A 13754-nucleotide genomic window follows, 5' to 3' on the forward strand; every position below is an offset into this window, starting at 1 on the left:
TTGGTGTGCCTACCTATATAAGGTAGGCATGGGAAGCATGCCCAAGGAGGAAGCAGTGGGACCAACAGTCCTGGGGAGACCTGGGAGGTGAGCTCGGTGAAGGAACGGGGTGGTGAGCAGGCAGCACCATAGACAGGGGAACAACTAGGGTCTTAGAGTCGATAACAAGAGGGAGATAGGGACCCAGGGTGGGGTGGGAGGGTCAGAGCAACAGCAAACTAGCTAAGAGGAGGTACCAAGAGGCAAAAATAAGGAGAAAGTGATGGTGGGGCAGAAGGAAGGTAAAAGGAAACAGAGGAAGGGCCTAGAAAGCAAAGGATAGAGGTATAAACATAGCAGTGTACATATGTAAATATATTAATCCACAGAAATAGAGGTATTGGCCTGTGTACATATATTTATACGGCAATACACTGAGGTAGTGGGCAGACTTCGGGCCTCTGTTCATACCTTCCCTCAATACAAGAACACTTTGTTCTAACAAATTGGCAGTATGAGGTGCTCACCCTCCTGACACAATCACTGAAGACAAACAGGTGCATAAGCAAATGTGGTGAAGAAGGTGGATGGTGCCGAGCTATTAATGATAAAGCGTCTGCAGTCTTAAAGGCTTTAAGTTACACAAGCCGCCATTCAGCAGAGAAGCAACAAGCCCACGTGGAAGAAGCACACTGCCGGTGCGATCATGAGGAGTTATCGGGACCAGATGACCGGCATCAGCAAACACATAACAAACAAACAAAAACATATTGTTGAGAACGAGAGGGGTTGGAGCAGAGATCCAAAGCCCATCTGTAGACAGTGGGACAATCCCCCCACAGAGGGGCCACAGGGAAGGGATGAGTCAAGAGTCAACCAGGGTGCAGTAAAGCATTGATGAAACACACTATGTTCCTCTGGTTCCTTGAGGCTTCCTCATCCCCCACTACCATGACTCCAGTGTTGCTTCTCAATTCAGACTAGACCAGAGCATGTACACAGGTATAGATAAGAGATGGGTGCTCATGACACACAGAATCCAGGAGCAGGAATGAGAACAGCAATACCTGAAGGGTGGGGGGAAGTGGGGAGAGATGAAGGGAGAAAGGGGATACCGAACGACTGATACATAACCATACACCCCTCTCCAGGGAGAAAAACAACAAACATGGGGGAAGGGAGATAGCAGCTGGTGTGAGATATAAAAAGAATAGCAATTTATAATCTATCAAGGGGCTATGAGGGTGGGTGTGTAGATGGGGGGAAAGAATAATTTATAATTTATCAAGGGTTCATGAAGGAGGGAGGGGGGGAGGGGAAAATGAGGAGCTGATATCAAGGGCTCAAGTAAGAAGAAAATGGTTTGAAAATGCTGATGACAACATATGTACAAGTATGCTTGACACAATGGATGAATGTATGGATTGTGATGAGAAATGTAAGAGCCCTCAATAAAAGTAGTTAAATACACACACACACACACACACAATGAGCTTACAACTGGAATCTGAAGAATGGAGCAGAATTTCCTCCCTTAAATGACTGTCTTCTCACCAGAAAACTGCTAAATCCATCCCAACTGTGGGTGTTTCTTTATAAAGGTTTTTAAAATTACAGCTGGTATGTTGTTAGGTGCCATCAAGTCAGCACTGGCTCACAGCCACCGTCTACGCCACAGCGCAAAACCCTACCCAGTCCTCCACCACCCTCACAATGGCTGTGTGCTGGGACCCACTGTTCAGCCAGTGTCCTTCTCTGTTGCGCATCCCTTCCAACCTGAGGGGCTCATCCTCGGGCACGAGACCGGACAATTTGCTGCTGCCATTCATAAGGTCTTCAGTGGCTAATTTTTAGAAGTGGACCACCTCTTCCTTCTTGGTCTGTCTTAGTCTTGAAGCTCTGCTGAAGCCTGTCCTCTATGGGCGACCCTGCTGGTGTTTGAAACACTCGTGGCATTAGCTTTCTGTATCACAGCCATATGTGAGCCACCGCAGTATGACAGATACGTGGAGGGCAGTTAGTATGGCGAATGTTCATTCTCATCATCTTGTCAGTTATATATAAAGAATACCACTGTATGTACTTTGTGTTACGGAGCCCTGGTGGCTGAGATAGGTTGGGCTGTTTAACCATCAGGTCAGCGGCTAAGACCTACCAGTCACTCCAGGGGAGAAAAGGGAGGCTGTCTGCTCCAGTAAAGGCAGCCTCAGAAGCCCTATCTAGGGTCGCTGTGAGTTGACGCTGACGCATTGTCAGTGCCTTTGGGGATTCTACATTTTGAGGGAGGGAAATAAAAATAAAGTGGGTTTCCATTGTGCAAAACATTTGCTTGTTTCTGCTTGTACAAAAAGCATGAAGCATTCTGTGGACACTAGTTCTGAGGGGTAGAATTGTAGGCAATTCTATATTGCCTACATTTTTACAAAGGAGATATATTAATATCTGATAAATACATATTTATTATTGGAAAGAAATCATTCCCAAGAAAATCTATACAATACATGCACCTTGGCAATGATACCCTGAATTTGTAAAGTGCTGAACAGTTTACACAATACATTTTTGTCATTAACTTGTTCAGTGTTCTCAACCTTCTAAGTTAGGAAGGACAGCAAACACTTTATCATTCGAGCTCCCTTTGGACCCATCTTAAAGTTGTTTCAGTTTTTAACATTTTATGCTTTCTTTTCGAATGAGGCTTTTCTATTTTCTCGTGTTTGTTTTTCCTGTTTCACATGCTCTTCTGTATAGAAAGCCCAGGGTAAGTAGCTCTATCGAGATAGTAACTGGATTGATAATTACCTGGGTGTATGGCAGGGGAGAAGGTGCAGCTGGGGGATGGGGAACTAGCAACAAGTATGAGAAGAAAATATTCTGAAACCGATTGTGGTGATGAATGCACAAATCTTAATTGAATGATTCAATTGTATATGAAGTATATCCCAATTACAATATAACGGGAATAAGCAAACTCTCAGAGAATTTACATGGCACGGCTCTGTGGGGGTATGACGCAGGAATCCCTCGAGTAACTGGCTGTTCTGTTCCAAGGAGCAGTGTCAGACAACCTCAGGCCGTAGGGAACTGCAGCAGCAGTTCAGGCTGAGATCCCATTCATGCTAAGGAGCCTTCAGCCAACAGGAGGTTTACACCAGTTATCATTGAACGGATACTGACTCACGGCAACCCTATGTGTGTCAGAGAACTATGCTTCGTAAGGACCATGGAGGATTTCCTGGAAGTCGACTGGCCTTTCTTTAGAGGTCCCTCTGGGAAGAATCAAAGCTCCATCTTTTCAGTTCGTAGTTGAACATAAACAGTTACATCACCCAGGGACTCCACAGGGAGAGTAGATCTGGTCATTTCTGTCAAATGAGGCTCTTCAAATGGATAACTTTTTTTCTAGTCTCAAGTTGCTTGAGAATTTTTCATGTGGTCGCAGTCCCAGGCTGTCCTGACCACTTTCTCTCACAAACATGAGCGCCAGTAACCTTCCTGAGTTTCTGGGTCATTGTCCCTGTCTCCAAGGGGACTCTGACATTCATGGGTCATTGTCCCTGTCTCCAAGGGGACTCTGACATTCACGGCTTGCTCCAAAGTACTCTCACATCAGAGTTGTCAAGCTCTGACCTAAACTATACTCTCCGAATTCCATGAAAGACTTGGGGAACTAATTTACATTTTAGCTGGACTCCACTGGATTTAGCTCAAAGTAGGAATGAAAGAATGAACGTGAGGGAGAGATGCAAGGTACCAGGGAGAAGACGGCCATCAGGGCCTCCCTTGAGTGACTGAAATGACGACACCTGATCTATTTGCTCCATCCAGAATATTCTGGAACAGAAGCAAAGGCCAGACCAGGATGTAACAGTACTGTGTACATAGTTCTAGTGTTGTGTTTATTATGCGAATGGCAATCTGTATGTCTGATATGAGCATTCCAGGATAAGAACTGCACTTTAATTCAATTTTGCATCCTCAGCACTTAGAAGCCTATCACGTTGGGGCACAATTTAGTTCCAGTTCAGTAACCCCATGTGTAACAGAATGAAACATTACCTTCCCGCGCCACCATCAAAACAGCTGTCTGAGCCCACAATTGTGTCAATCCTTTTCATTAGGGTCCTCCTACTTTTCACTGACTTTCCCTACTTGACCAAGCATGGTGTCCTGCTCCAGGATTGGCTCCCTGTTAACACTTCTAATCAAGATGAAATCTCACTATTCTTGCTTTTAAGAAAATAAAAAGCATTCTAGGTATACTTCTTCCAACACAAACCTGTTTGCTCATGTTTATTCACTAAGCAACCTTCTGATTGGAATTTGTCTACAGACTTGTCTTCAGAAAGATTATACTGAGCATTCTGCTCTCAATACCCGTTGTCTCACTCTGTAACAGGCATTCAGGTTAATGTAATCATCTCTGTGGGATTGCTTAGCATGAGCCGACCCAGAGAGGTTCATTCCCAAACGACAGATTGACTTTCCATGAAGGCCAGTCAGAGACATTTCCCTGGAGACAATACTTCCAGCCTCAGCCTCAACTGAAGCCTTTCCATCCACAGAAAGGTTAAAAATTAAGATGTAATTGCAAACAAGTAGTACAATTTATTAATATTTTTATTTGTAATGTTATCACTTCAAAAACCCACTGCAGAAAAACATCCCGATGATGACTTACCAATAAAAAAGTAAGTCATCAATGTTTGATTTATAATATAGAATGCGCAATAAGTTATATTTACATGCAACGACTAGACTATCACACACGGTAAAAAAAATACAGTATTTTATGTACATCTTTTAAGATTTACATTGTCATATACATTTTATAAAGTTAAAAAAGTCTCTGTACAAAATCTAATGTGTACAGAGTTCATATATTCCCATTCTTATGAATGAACCACCCACACAGATATGTTTAAAACTATAATACTACACTTTTCTTGTTCTTCATATTCCCTTTTGGTACTCATATACTAATACCATTATTTCTGAAATGTAAATAATAAATGAAGTAAAAAGCAACCATGCAGACATTTTTAATATAAGAAAATTAAATGTTCTACTAGATCAACATTTATCAAGTCCACAGTTACCTAATTCTGTTCAACTTCCTGCACTGATTTTGTACAGGTGCATGCAAAACTAGCAGATTCTGGATTCATTTATTAACACATTAAAATAATACTATAGTCTGACAATACTTAGACATTAAGAATGCAACTAACAGCCCTAGCCTGTCAAGTATTTCTGCTTTAGCAGAAACATCAATGACATTATATACTAAAATTCACAGAAATATAGATTATAATTCCTAACTTTAGAAGGTCTGCAGCAGTACACATTGATCATTTAGAAAAACAACAACAAAAGGGTGTTGGGCATTGAAGAGTGTTTTCTCTGCTGAGAATGGGGTTGAGGAAGTTCTAAGATAAACCATTAAAGGGTTATCCATTGTCCCTGCTAAGGAAGCATTTGCACACTTCCAATCTGTTTACATAAAGACACCTGAAGATTTTATTTAAAAAGTTTAAGATAACTGACATTATTCATCTTTAAAAATCTTAAAAAGTAGTAAATTTTAAGAAACTGCCCTTTCCCTCCTCCCCTAAGTAGCCAAAGATCGACGAAGAAAATAAAGTGCCAACGTCTTCAATATTTTCAATCATTTCGAGGCACTAATCCATTTGATGGTTTAGGATTAAATACGAAAATAGGCCAGGTCTGATCTGAGTGATAATAAACAGAAGGTAGGTAATTCCATTCCTATCTAGATGGGGGGTGGACCAGAAAGCTACCTACTCCCCATTTATTGCTTTGAAACCTGTGAATTCTGACGCAGAACAATTAGATTTCTAAGATGGAAAGCACAGTGCCTGCGCCACTTTGAAGTTGAAGAAGAAGGTGCATTCTTGATCCCGGCTGGGAGAGCTGCCGAGACACTCTTCTCCACAACTCATATCTTCACCAGAGTCCTCACTAAGGTGAAAAAGGGAGACAAAGAAGAGTCCATTAAAGAGCACACACTTACAACGTTTTACAGGCAAGACTGAAGTGCTATCAGCACTCAAGTCTTAAGATTCTTTCCTCCAAAATTTAAGCTTTACATAGAGAAAATTCATAAAGAAAGAAAAAGTCCATTGTAGTCGCATCAGAAAATACAATGTTTAAAAACCAGTTCAAATTAGCATTTACCAAACTATTACTATTTCATCAATTAATACCGTATATACTCGAGTATAAGCCAACCCGAATATCCACCGAGTCACTCAATTTTACCACAAAAACTACATTAAAAATGTGCTGGAAAAGTTGGCTTTTACTCGAGCACAGACAGTAATTCTGCCAGCGCTTTATTATTGGATTCTAAATAACTTAAATCAAAAAATGCAAACTAAGGGCAATATATCTCTTATCAGTTTATTTAGAATGATATGAATGTTTCCCTTGCATTGATACTTTCAGATACCAAATCTAGAAACCAACAAGTTACAAAAGGGACAAAAACATCTCACAAATTGTAGGAAGGAACATTTAAAGTCTGCCCCATTAAAGGGGCAGTGGTTCCTTTTATTTTCCAGCTAACTACTCTGTATTCTCTTTTCACAGTACCATATTAGGAATTCATACTAACATTTCAAAGCCCAAAATGTTCTAGTTTTTTACACTAAACTATTTCAAACAACGGGGGCGGGGATCTTACATTGAAAAATAAAATAGAGATGAGCCAGTCAGAGTACAATATAGCACCGATGAAACACACAACTTTCCTCTAGTTCTTTAATGCTTTCTCCCCCCGACTATCATGATCCCAATTCTACCTTACAAATCTGACTAGACCAGAGCATGAACACTAGTACAGATAAGAGCTCGCAACACAGGGAATCCAGGACAGATAAACCCCTCAGGACCAATAATGAGAATAGAGATACCAGGACATAAGGGGAAGACAGGGGTAGAAAGGGGAATCAATCATAATGATGCACAAATAACCCCTTCCTAGGGGGATGGACAACAGAAAAGTGGGTGGAGACAGCAGTCAGTAAGACATGGCGGGGGGTGGGGTTGGCGGAGAGGGGAATTACTAATTTATAAATTATCAAGGGCTCATGAGAGTGGTTTGGGGAAGAGAAAAATGAGCTGATATCAAGGGCTCAAGTAGAAAGAAAATGCTTTGAAAATAATGATGGCAACATATGTGCAATGAGCTTGACACAATGGATTGTGATAAGAGCTGCAAGAGCCCCCAATAAAATGATTATTAAAAAAAAGAAAACAGATAAGGCTTCTAAAATCATTAGCTATTTAATAAAGCTACAGTTAATTTTCTCACCTGAAGAAATGATGGTATTCAAGTAGAACCTATCTCTAATGCCTTATTTTATAATATTGTATGGTTATGCTTAGAATAACAAATTAGTGACATGTAGTCTGAGGAAAATTAATTGGTCAAGGAACTTACTTACCTCTCACTTTCATCAAAACAAGCCCCCTCCGGTATTGTTGGCAACTCAGGAACACTATAGTAGCTGTTGTGGAGGTTCTGAGCTGTGCGCCGTGAGACAATCCAAACCAGCTTCTTGTGATCTGGTTTGCAGCATTCCGGAGAAGAATATTCAGCGAGGCATTTAGAAACTAACTCCCTCCAGTAAAAGAACTCGGTGTCATTAACCTGGGGGGGAAAGATTTTGAGAGATTATGGCGGAGAAATCCACACCTTGGATTCCATCCTGGAATCCCCGAGGAACCAGTTAAAGATCTGGTGCCAGGCTCCCAGATGCCGTTGCTGGATGGGTGTACAAACTATTTATGACCTACAGAGGACCCCTGTGGCAGAGTCGAACTGCTCCATAGGATTTCTAGACTGTCACTCTGTGTGTGCAGGCTACTCGCTTTCTCCCACAGAGCCACTGGTTAGGTTCAAACCACCAACCCTTCAGTCAATAGTTGAGGGCCTAATCAGAGGGCCAACAGGGCTCCTTCCTTCCACTGATTTAATTGATATGGAGAGCAATCATGGCATCAATATTCTTTAGAGCTCCCAGGTATGTGTCCAAAAGGAGAGTCATAGATATAAAAAGTTGACGATTCAATACATAGAAAGTTTTGCTTTTAGAATTCACACTTACCTAAAAACGTGTTAGGTCTGTTAATAAATCAACTATCTAGTCTACTGTCTGATAGTCACAACATGAAAGAATTACCAATACTTAGAGATTGCTAGAGTAAAACATATTTGAGTTATAATAACATACATTTTTATTATAACACTGGATATATTCGAATGGAGAAGTTAACAAGATGAGATATTTGAAAAGGAATTTGCTACCAAGGACATAGTTCTTCCACCACTGGCGAGTGCCATGTTTTATTTCAAGGAATTCAGATAACACTGTACTAAGTTTACATGGAAATCAATAAGCACTTAAGAGCTGTAAGTTATCTGTATTACAAAAAGATTCAGTGTGTGTTTTCATTCTTCTTGAAAATCTCAGTGGTCTACATTTCTGCTTCCCATTACTTGTCTAAAAATACCTTCCTTCGCTTGACTCCTAATCAGGGGAAAGGTAACATAGCTTCAACTGACCCCTAACAAGGGACTTTCCATAAGTTTCTTAGGTTTCAACCATCACTTCTGGAGAAATTCCAAATCTCAATTTCCAACTGCACCTTATCGTGACTTTTTATTCCTGCCAAATAACTACTATATATCTACCTAGCAAGACGGTACATGAATACCTCAAAACTATCCTTCCAAATTTCCTGTCAATTATGTCCATATTTTCTCCACCAATAAATCCAAATCTTGATCATTTTTAACTCCTTAACTCATTTTCATGCACGTCTTCCAAAACTATTTGAGAATTGGACCTACTTGTGACTATCTCTTAGGCATCGGATCTAGAAGTCAACCCAAAATCGGTTTCCTAAACCTTCTAATGCACCCACTTTCCTGGCTATGAGCATTTCCTGCTCAAACTTCCACAAAGATTCTTTTGGACACCCAAGCCATGTTACCGTCTCTCCTGATCTACTCATTTTCCAACAAAATACTCTCATAGGTTTCCAGACCTGTGTGATCTACTGCCCTTTTTGCAGAAGTAAAAATCACTCAGTCCCCACCCACCCCAGCCCTCCCCCTGCAATTACAAAACGTTTTTGTACTATAGCCCATAATCCAGAATAAAGTCTATGTAGCTGCTTTTTTAGCACCCTTTGGATCATTCCAGTGCCCCCCACCCCAGGTATGTATCACCCACTTTGGGAAACACTACTTTAGATTTACTAATGATCTAGCACTGAAAAACAATAATAAATGACAGAATACAACACTTCAAGTTAAGGTCCACTTCTCGCCAACTAGTCTATTAGATTAAGAAAAGGTCAGTGTCTTTATTTTAAATCTATTTATAATTCCTGAAATACACTGTGCTGGCCTGCCTACAGGATTTAAAAAGATATAATACTGATGTTTGGTAATGTTAACAATGGGATACTAATTCAATCTTATGAATGTAATGGGATGTCATCCTACTCCAATCATGTATTTATTAGGTCTAGTTTTAAAAATACATTTCAGAACAATGTACACAGATGTGATGTTATTACCATCTGACAAGAATACTACAGAAGGGACATCTGCATGCTGCAAGAAGATGGGCTAAGTGACTAATTTCCCTCTCACTTTAGTATGTATGGGTCAAAGCTTCAACACTCAAGATGTAAGGGGTATAAGAGCCAAATAAAGGATGGTGGGAGCTTTTAAATTTGTGAAACAATGCAATTAAAAGTGAATAAAGTTATTCCATGAATTTTTTGTAGCCCTAGTATTACTTAATGGTTAAGTCACCGTCTTAAAAAAAAAAAGTAGGCAACATTAAAAAGGAAGACTTTTTAAAGAGGAGAACTAAGGATATTTACCTTGGAATGTTTTTTAACAAGTAGAAGAATTTCCAGTAATTCAATGGATTTCAATGTTTGTACTTCCAAATTGAGAAGGCACAAAGCTAATACAGATGGCTAGAAAAAGGACAAACAGAGAAATCTAAGTGTTTGCTGAATTTTAACACAAGTAATGTGTGATATAGAGCAGCAGGAAATGGACTTACTTTTGCTTTTGAAAACACAAGTCGGCAGCTGCAGGCTTTCAGCTGAGCTTCTAGCTTATCAAGGCTCAGTGTTTCTTTTCTATACAATGCAAAGAAAGAACAAAACCTCATCAACCAATCAAAGATTTTAAGGACTTTCCATTAAAAGCCAAAATTGAAAGCTTAGAGAAAATATAAACAAAAACTTAATGTACAACCAAGCTCAAAGATCAAAACTTTATTGTTAATTCTACTGACCTTTCTGAAGCACGACAAAGGACAATAGTGTGGTATAAGTGCAAAAAGTTTAAGGCAGTAGTAGCTTCCAACTCATAGTGCAATTTTTCTGAAATTATTTTTTCCATCCTTTTTAGGTCAGAGGCAGTACATTTACATTGACTAATCCGGATTACATCATGAGTGGATGGAATATTGCATTCTTCTTCAACTATTCTAGCAGCCAGTAAAAAACAACATACTCCAATACAAGACAAATGTTTAGGTTTCACCTGAAAAACAAACAGATGGCTTCTCTTAACAATTGTCACTTTGATTTAATAAAGGAAACCCTTTAAAAAGTTTATGAAATATCTTTCTTTAAAAATATAATCAGACTGCTTGCCACATAATTACTTGTCTTAAAACTACAGTTCTACTTCGCAGTTTTACATTTCAGACCTAAAACACCAACAGATGGTAGTGTTATTTTGAGCATTTGAATTATTCTACTACAAAATTTTTTTCCTACTTCTATTTTGTTAATTAAAAAAATTTCCCCCCATTTTATTGACATATATTTCACTTATCACACAATTTAATCATATTAAGATCTGTGCAGTCATCACCAGTTATTTATTTCATTAGAATTTTTAAAGTCTAGTAAGAAACAAAAGAAATTTCAATGCAGATTCAAATGCTAGGTCTCAACAGTTATATTTTGTATTTCCAATTATGAAATCTGTAATGGTACAACAGCCCCCTAAATTAATTAAGCCTTTTAACATCAAGAAAATATACCACTTTCTTTGGCTATAAAAATACTTTCTATTTATCTTTGTAGGCAGCAAATCTTTAAGAATCATTGCATGCTTCAATACAAATGTGCCTAAGAGAACTACCCTCCCAGTTCCAAAGTGGAACATATGTAAAGGCTGCCTCAGACAGATGGCTACCCTTTCATTTTCAGTGCCCAGAAAACTGACCCAACAGTGAATTCAATCCTATTGGCAGAAGTTGCAACTACATTTCTTGTAGTTGCTGGTTGTGGTTACTAGAACTGTAGCACCGTTTGGAGACTTCATTAGGTAGACATTAGGTAGTAGCATACTACTACTTCCATATACCATGCTTCAGAGTTAAAAGCATGCTTTTTGATGATGAAGAAAAACACACCTTAAGGTCTAACTACATATACAAAGAATACCTAAAACACCTTAGCTTTCATTTCGACATAGCTTCAAAAAGAAAGTGAAAGGAACAGCAATTGTAACTTGAGTCACAATACACTTGTTTTGGAGTCTTTATCCAGCAGTACACATCACAATTTCAGTTTTGTATGTGACATGTGATTTTGTATGTTACATTCCCTCGGCAAATTGAAGCCTTGTCTGTCAGGCATCATGCCAGGCACAGGGCATAAAAATCAAATCAGTATTTACAAACGTGATTAAATACCTTCATAAGAGCCAAAAATCTGTCCAAAATATTGACAGCCAGGACAAACGTTTCAGTGCAAGATCCAAAAAAGTTGGTTAAACTCCTTAAATCTTCTACTTTGGCATTTCTCAATCTTGGACACAAAGTGTTATCATTCTGCAAGAAAGACCAAGAACCAAAGTTTATGATTTTTCTTCGAATGAGAAACTGAGGTGGTTGTTCTGAGGTGCCAACGAGTAGCTTGAGATTCAGAGTAAACCATGAAGAACAGACTGAATGTTGCCTAGTCTTGCACCATCCTCACAAGAGTAGGTATATGTCAGCCTAAGGACAGTTAACGTCTCAACAGATTTATATAAAGTGCTCCCCACCCCTACCCCTAAATTTTCCAGAAACTAGGAGGGGAGAAGTTCTATCATTTTACCAAAGCTCCACATTTCATCAAACTTTATGTCAATCATTACTTTTTAGAGATATTCACTATTCCAAAGCTCTAGAGACCCAATATGAGCTGCTGCCGCACTTGCAGGGTAAAGCATCAAGTACAATTCAATTCCCTTAGAATGGAAATAATGGGGTCCTTGTTATTGTTTTTTCCATATCTTTAATGATTTCAGATGCGACTGAAAATAAGGCGTAGTTCATGGCCAGAGGGTATTTCAACAAATGCTCGGCTTTAATCCCAGGAAACTCCCACTCAGAAGCAGTGGTTCTGGGGTGACACATTGGAAGACACATCCTTAGAGTTTAAAAGGAACAGTTCTCTCCAGTTAGCCTCACCTCATTCTAGCTAAGAAACCAAAAGAAAAAGAAAAAGGAAAAAAAGCCGGGCCCTGTATTAAGGCTTTTCGTACTGTTTCGAGGGCCCCTGGTGGTTAAGCTGTTGGCTGCTAACTGCAAGGTCACCCAAGCCCTGGGGAAGGGGAGGAGGGGCTTACGCCTGTAAAGAGTTAATGTTAGAAATTCAGAGGGTCAGATCTACCCTGTCTGATAGATATGGTCGCTTAGGAGACTATTTTTAGTCTTAAAACACATTGTGGCTGACTTTTATTCAACTGGGAAAGGGGGAGTTGTCTCCTCCAAGCCCCAACCACTGCTGGGACAACTCTTGCCTGGGAACTTACCTCCGGGGTAGCCTCTATCAAGCTCAGCCCTTTTTCTCGTGGTTGGAATCTCTGTTCCTGTTCCAAGTAAAGGTTCAGCAATCCCAAAAGTTGGACCCCTTCACGACCTGCCAAGTCCTCTGTCCCCAAATCCTTCATCTGCATCAAAGAACCCATACACAGTAAGAATATGCCCTCCGGTAACGGGTGGAGGTAGAGGGCAAGGGTTTAAATGGGCAGTGGCAACACCTCTCCAGCAGTTTTGGCACACCCCAAGGAGCGGATACCTGTCACGTAGGCCAAAAGCCCAGCGCAAACCTCCCCCTGGGGTGGGGAGCTGTGGCAGGGGGAGGGGCAGTGGTCACGTCCGCCCGACGGCACTAGGTCAGGCTCGCCAGCTTGGGGCGCAGCCTAACAGGAAACTGCGCGGCAGGAAACTGTCCCGGCCCGAACACCCGAAGTCACCGGGTTGGGGCTCCCGGCCGGCAGGCGGACAGGCTGCACCTGGGCAGCCAGTGCGGCGGGTTCTGCCGGTGGGGACGCTGCACGGTAGGGGGCAGGGAAGAGAAAGTCTGGCAGCCGAACAAAGAACCGCAGGAAGGAGACACGGGCCCCGCCCCGCCCGTAGCCCCAGCCTCAGGAGCCCCGAAACCTTGCCCATCCGCCCGGCAGTGCTCGCTCCCTACGTGCCCAGGAGCAGGGAGCCGGGCCCCACCGTGTGGCAGGGTGGCGCGGCCTGCAGGCCAGGGTCCGGGACCGAAGTGCAGCCCGGCCCGTGCCCACTCAACACCGGTCCACTTACCAACTCCGGGACGCCCCAGTTCTGCACTTTTGGAGAGCCCCGGGGCTGCCAACCCAAGAAGCGCCACCCTTGGCAAATAAGTCCCTGTGACCAAATAGGGCAAGGGACGCCGACGCAGAGAAC

General features: G+C 41.2%; 1 protein-coding gene across 1 annotated transcript; it reads right to left on the reverse strand.

The window, feature by feature from the left end:
* Positions 1–4581: 4581 nt before the first annotated feature.
* On the reverse strand, positions 4582–13007 carry CCNG2 (cyclin G2). Its single transcript, XM_004703215.2, has 7 exons — positions 12851–13007; positions 11745–11882; positions 10329–10579; positions 10092–10170; positions 9904–10002; positions 7449–7654; positions 4582–5961 (listed from the first exon to the last, which is right to left on the reverse strand). The coding sequence occupies exons 1-7, from the start codon at positions 13004–13006 to the stop codon at positions 5838–5840; spliced, it is 1053 nt and encodes a 350-aa protein (XP_004703272.2). The 5' UTR covers position 13007; the 3' UTR covers positions 4582–5837.
* Between the last annotated feature and the right edge of the window lie 747 nt (positions 13008–13754).

Source organism: Echinops telfairi, unplaced genomic scaffold, assembly GCF_000313985.2.
Source record: "Echinops telfairi isolate 266 unplaced genomic scaffold, ASM31398v2 ScPeMD7_7468;HRSCAF=8506_0, whole genome shotgun sequence".
Classification (NCBI taxonomy): domain Eukaryota; kingdom Metazoa; phylum Chordata; class Mammalia; order Afrosoricida; family Tenrecidae; genus Echinops; species Echinops telfairi.

Bases quoted from the DNA above. Each gene is read 5' to 3' on its own strand.
- CCNG2 (XM_004703215.2), bottom strand. From the start codon at position 13,006: ATGGGTTCTTTGATGCAGATGAAGGATTTGGGGACAGAGGACTTGGCA. The intron at 10,580-11,744 runs GTATTTAATCAC...TTTGTTTTTCAG, and splicing joins GATTTTTGGCTCTTATGAAG to GTGAAACCTAAACATTTGTC. The intron at 5,962-7,448 runs GTAAGTAAGTTC...TTTTCACCTTAG, and splicing joins TGTTTTGATGAAAGTGAGAG to TGAGGACTCTGGTGAAGATA.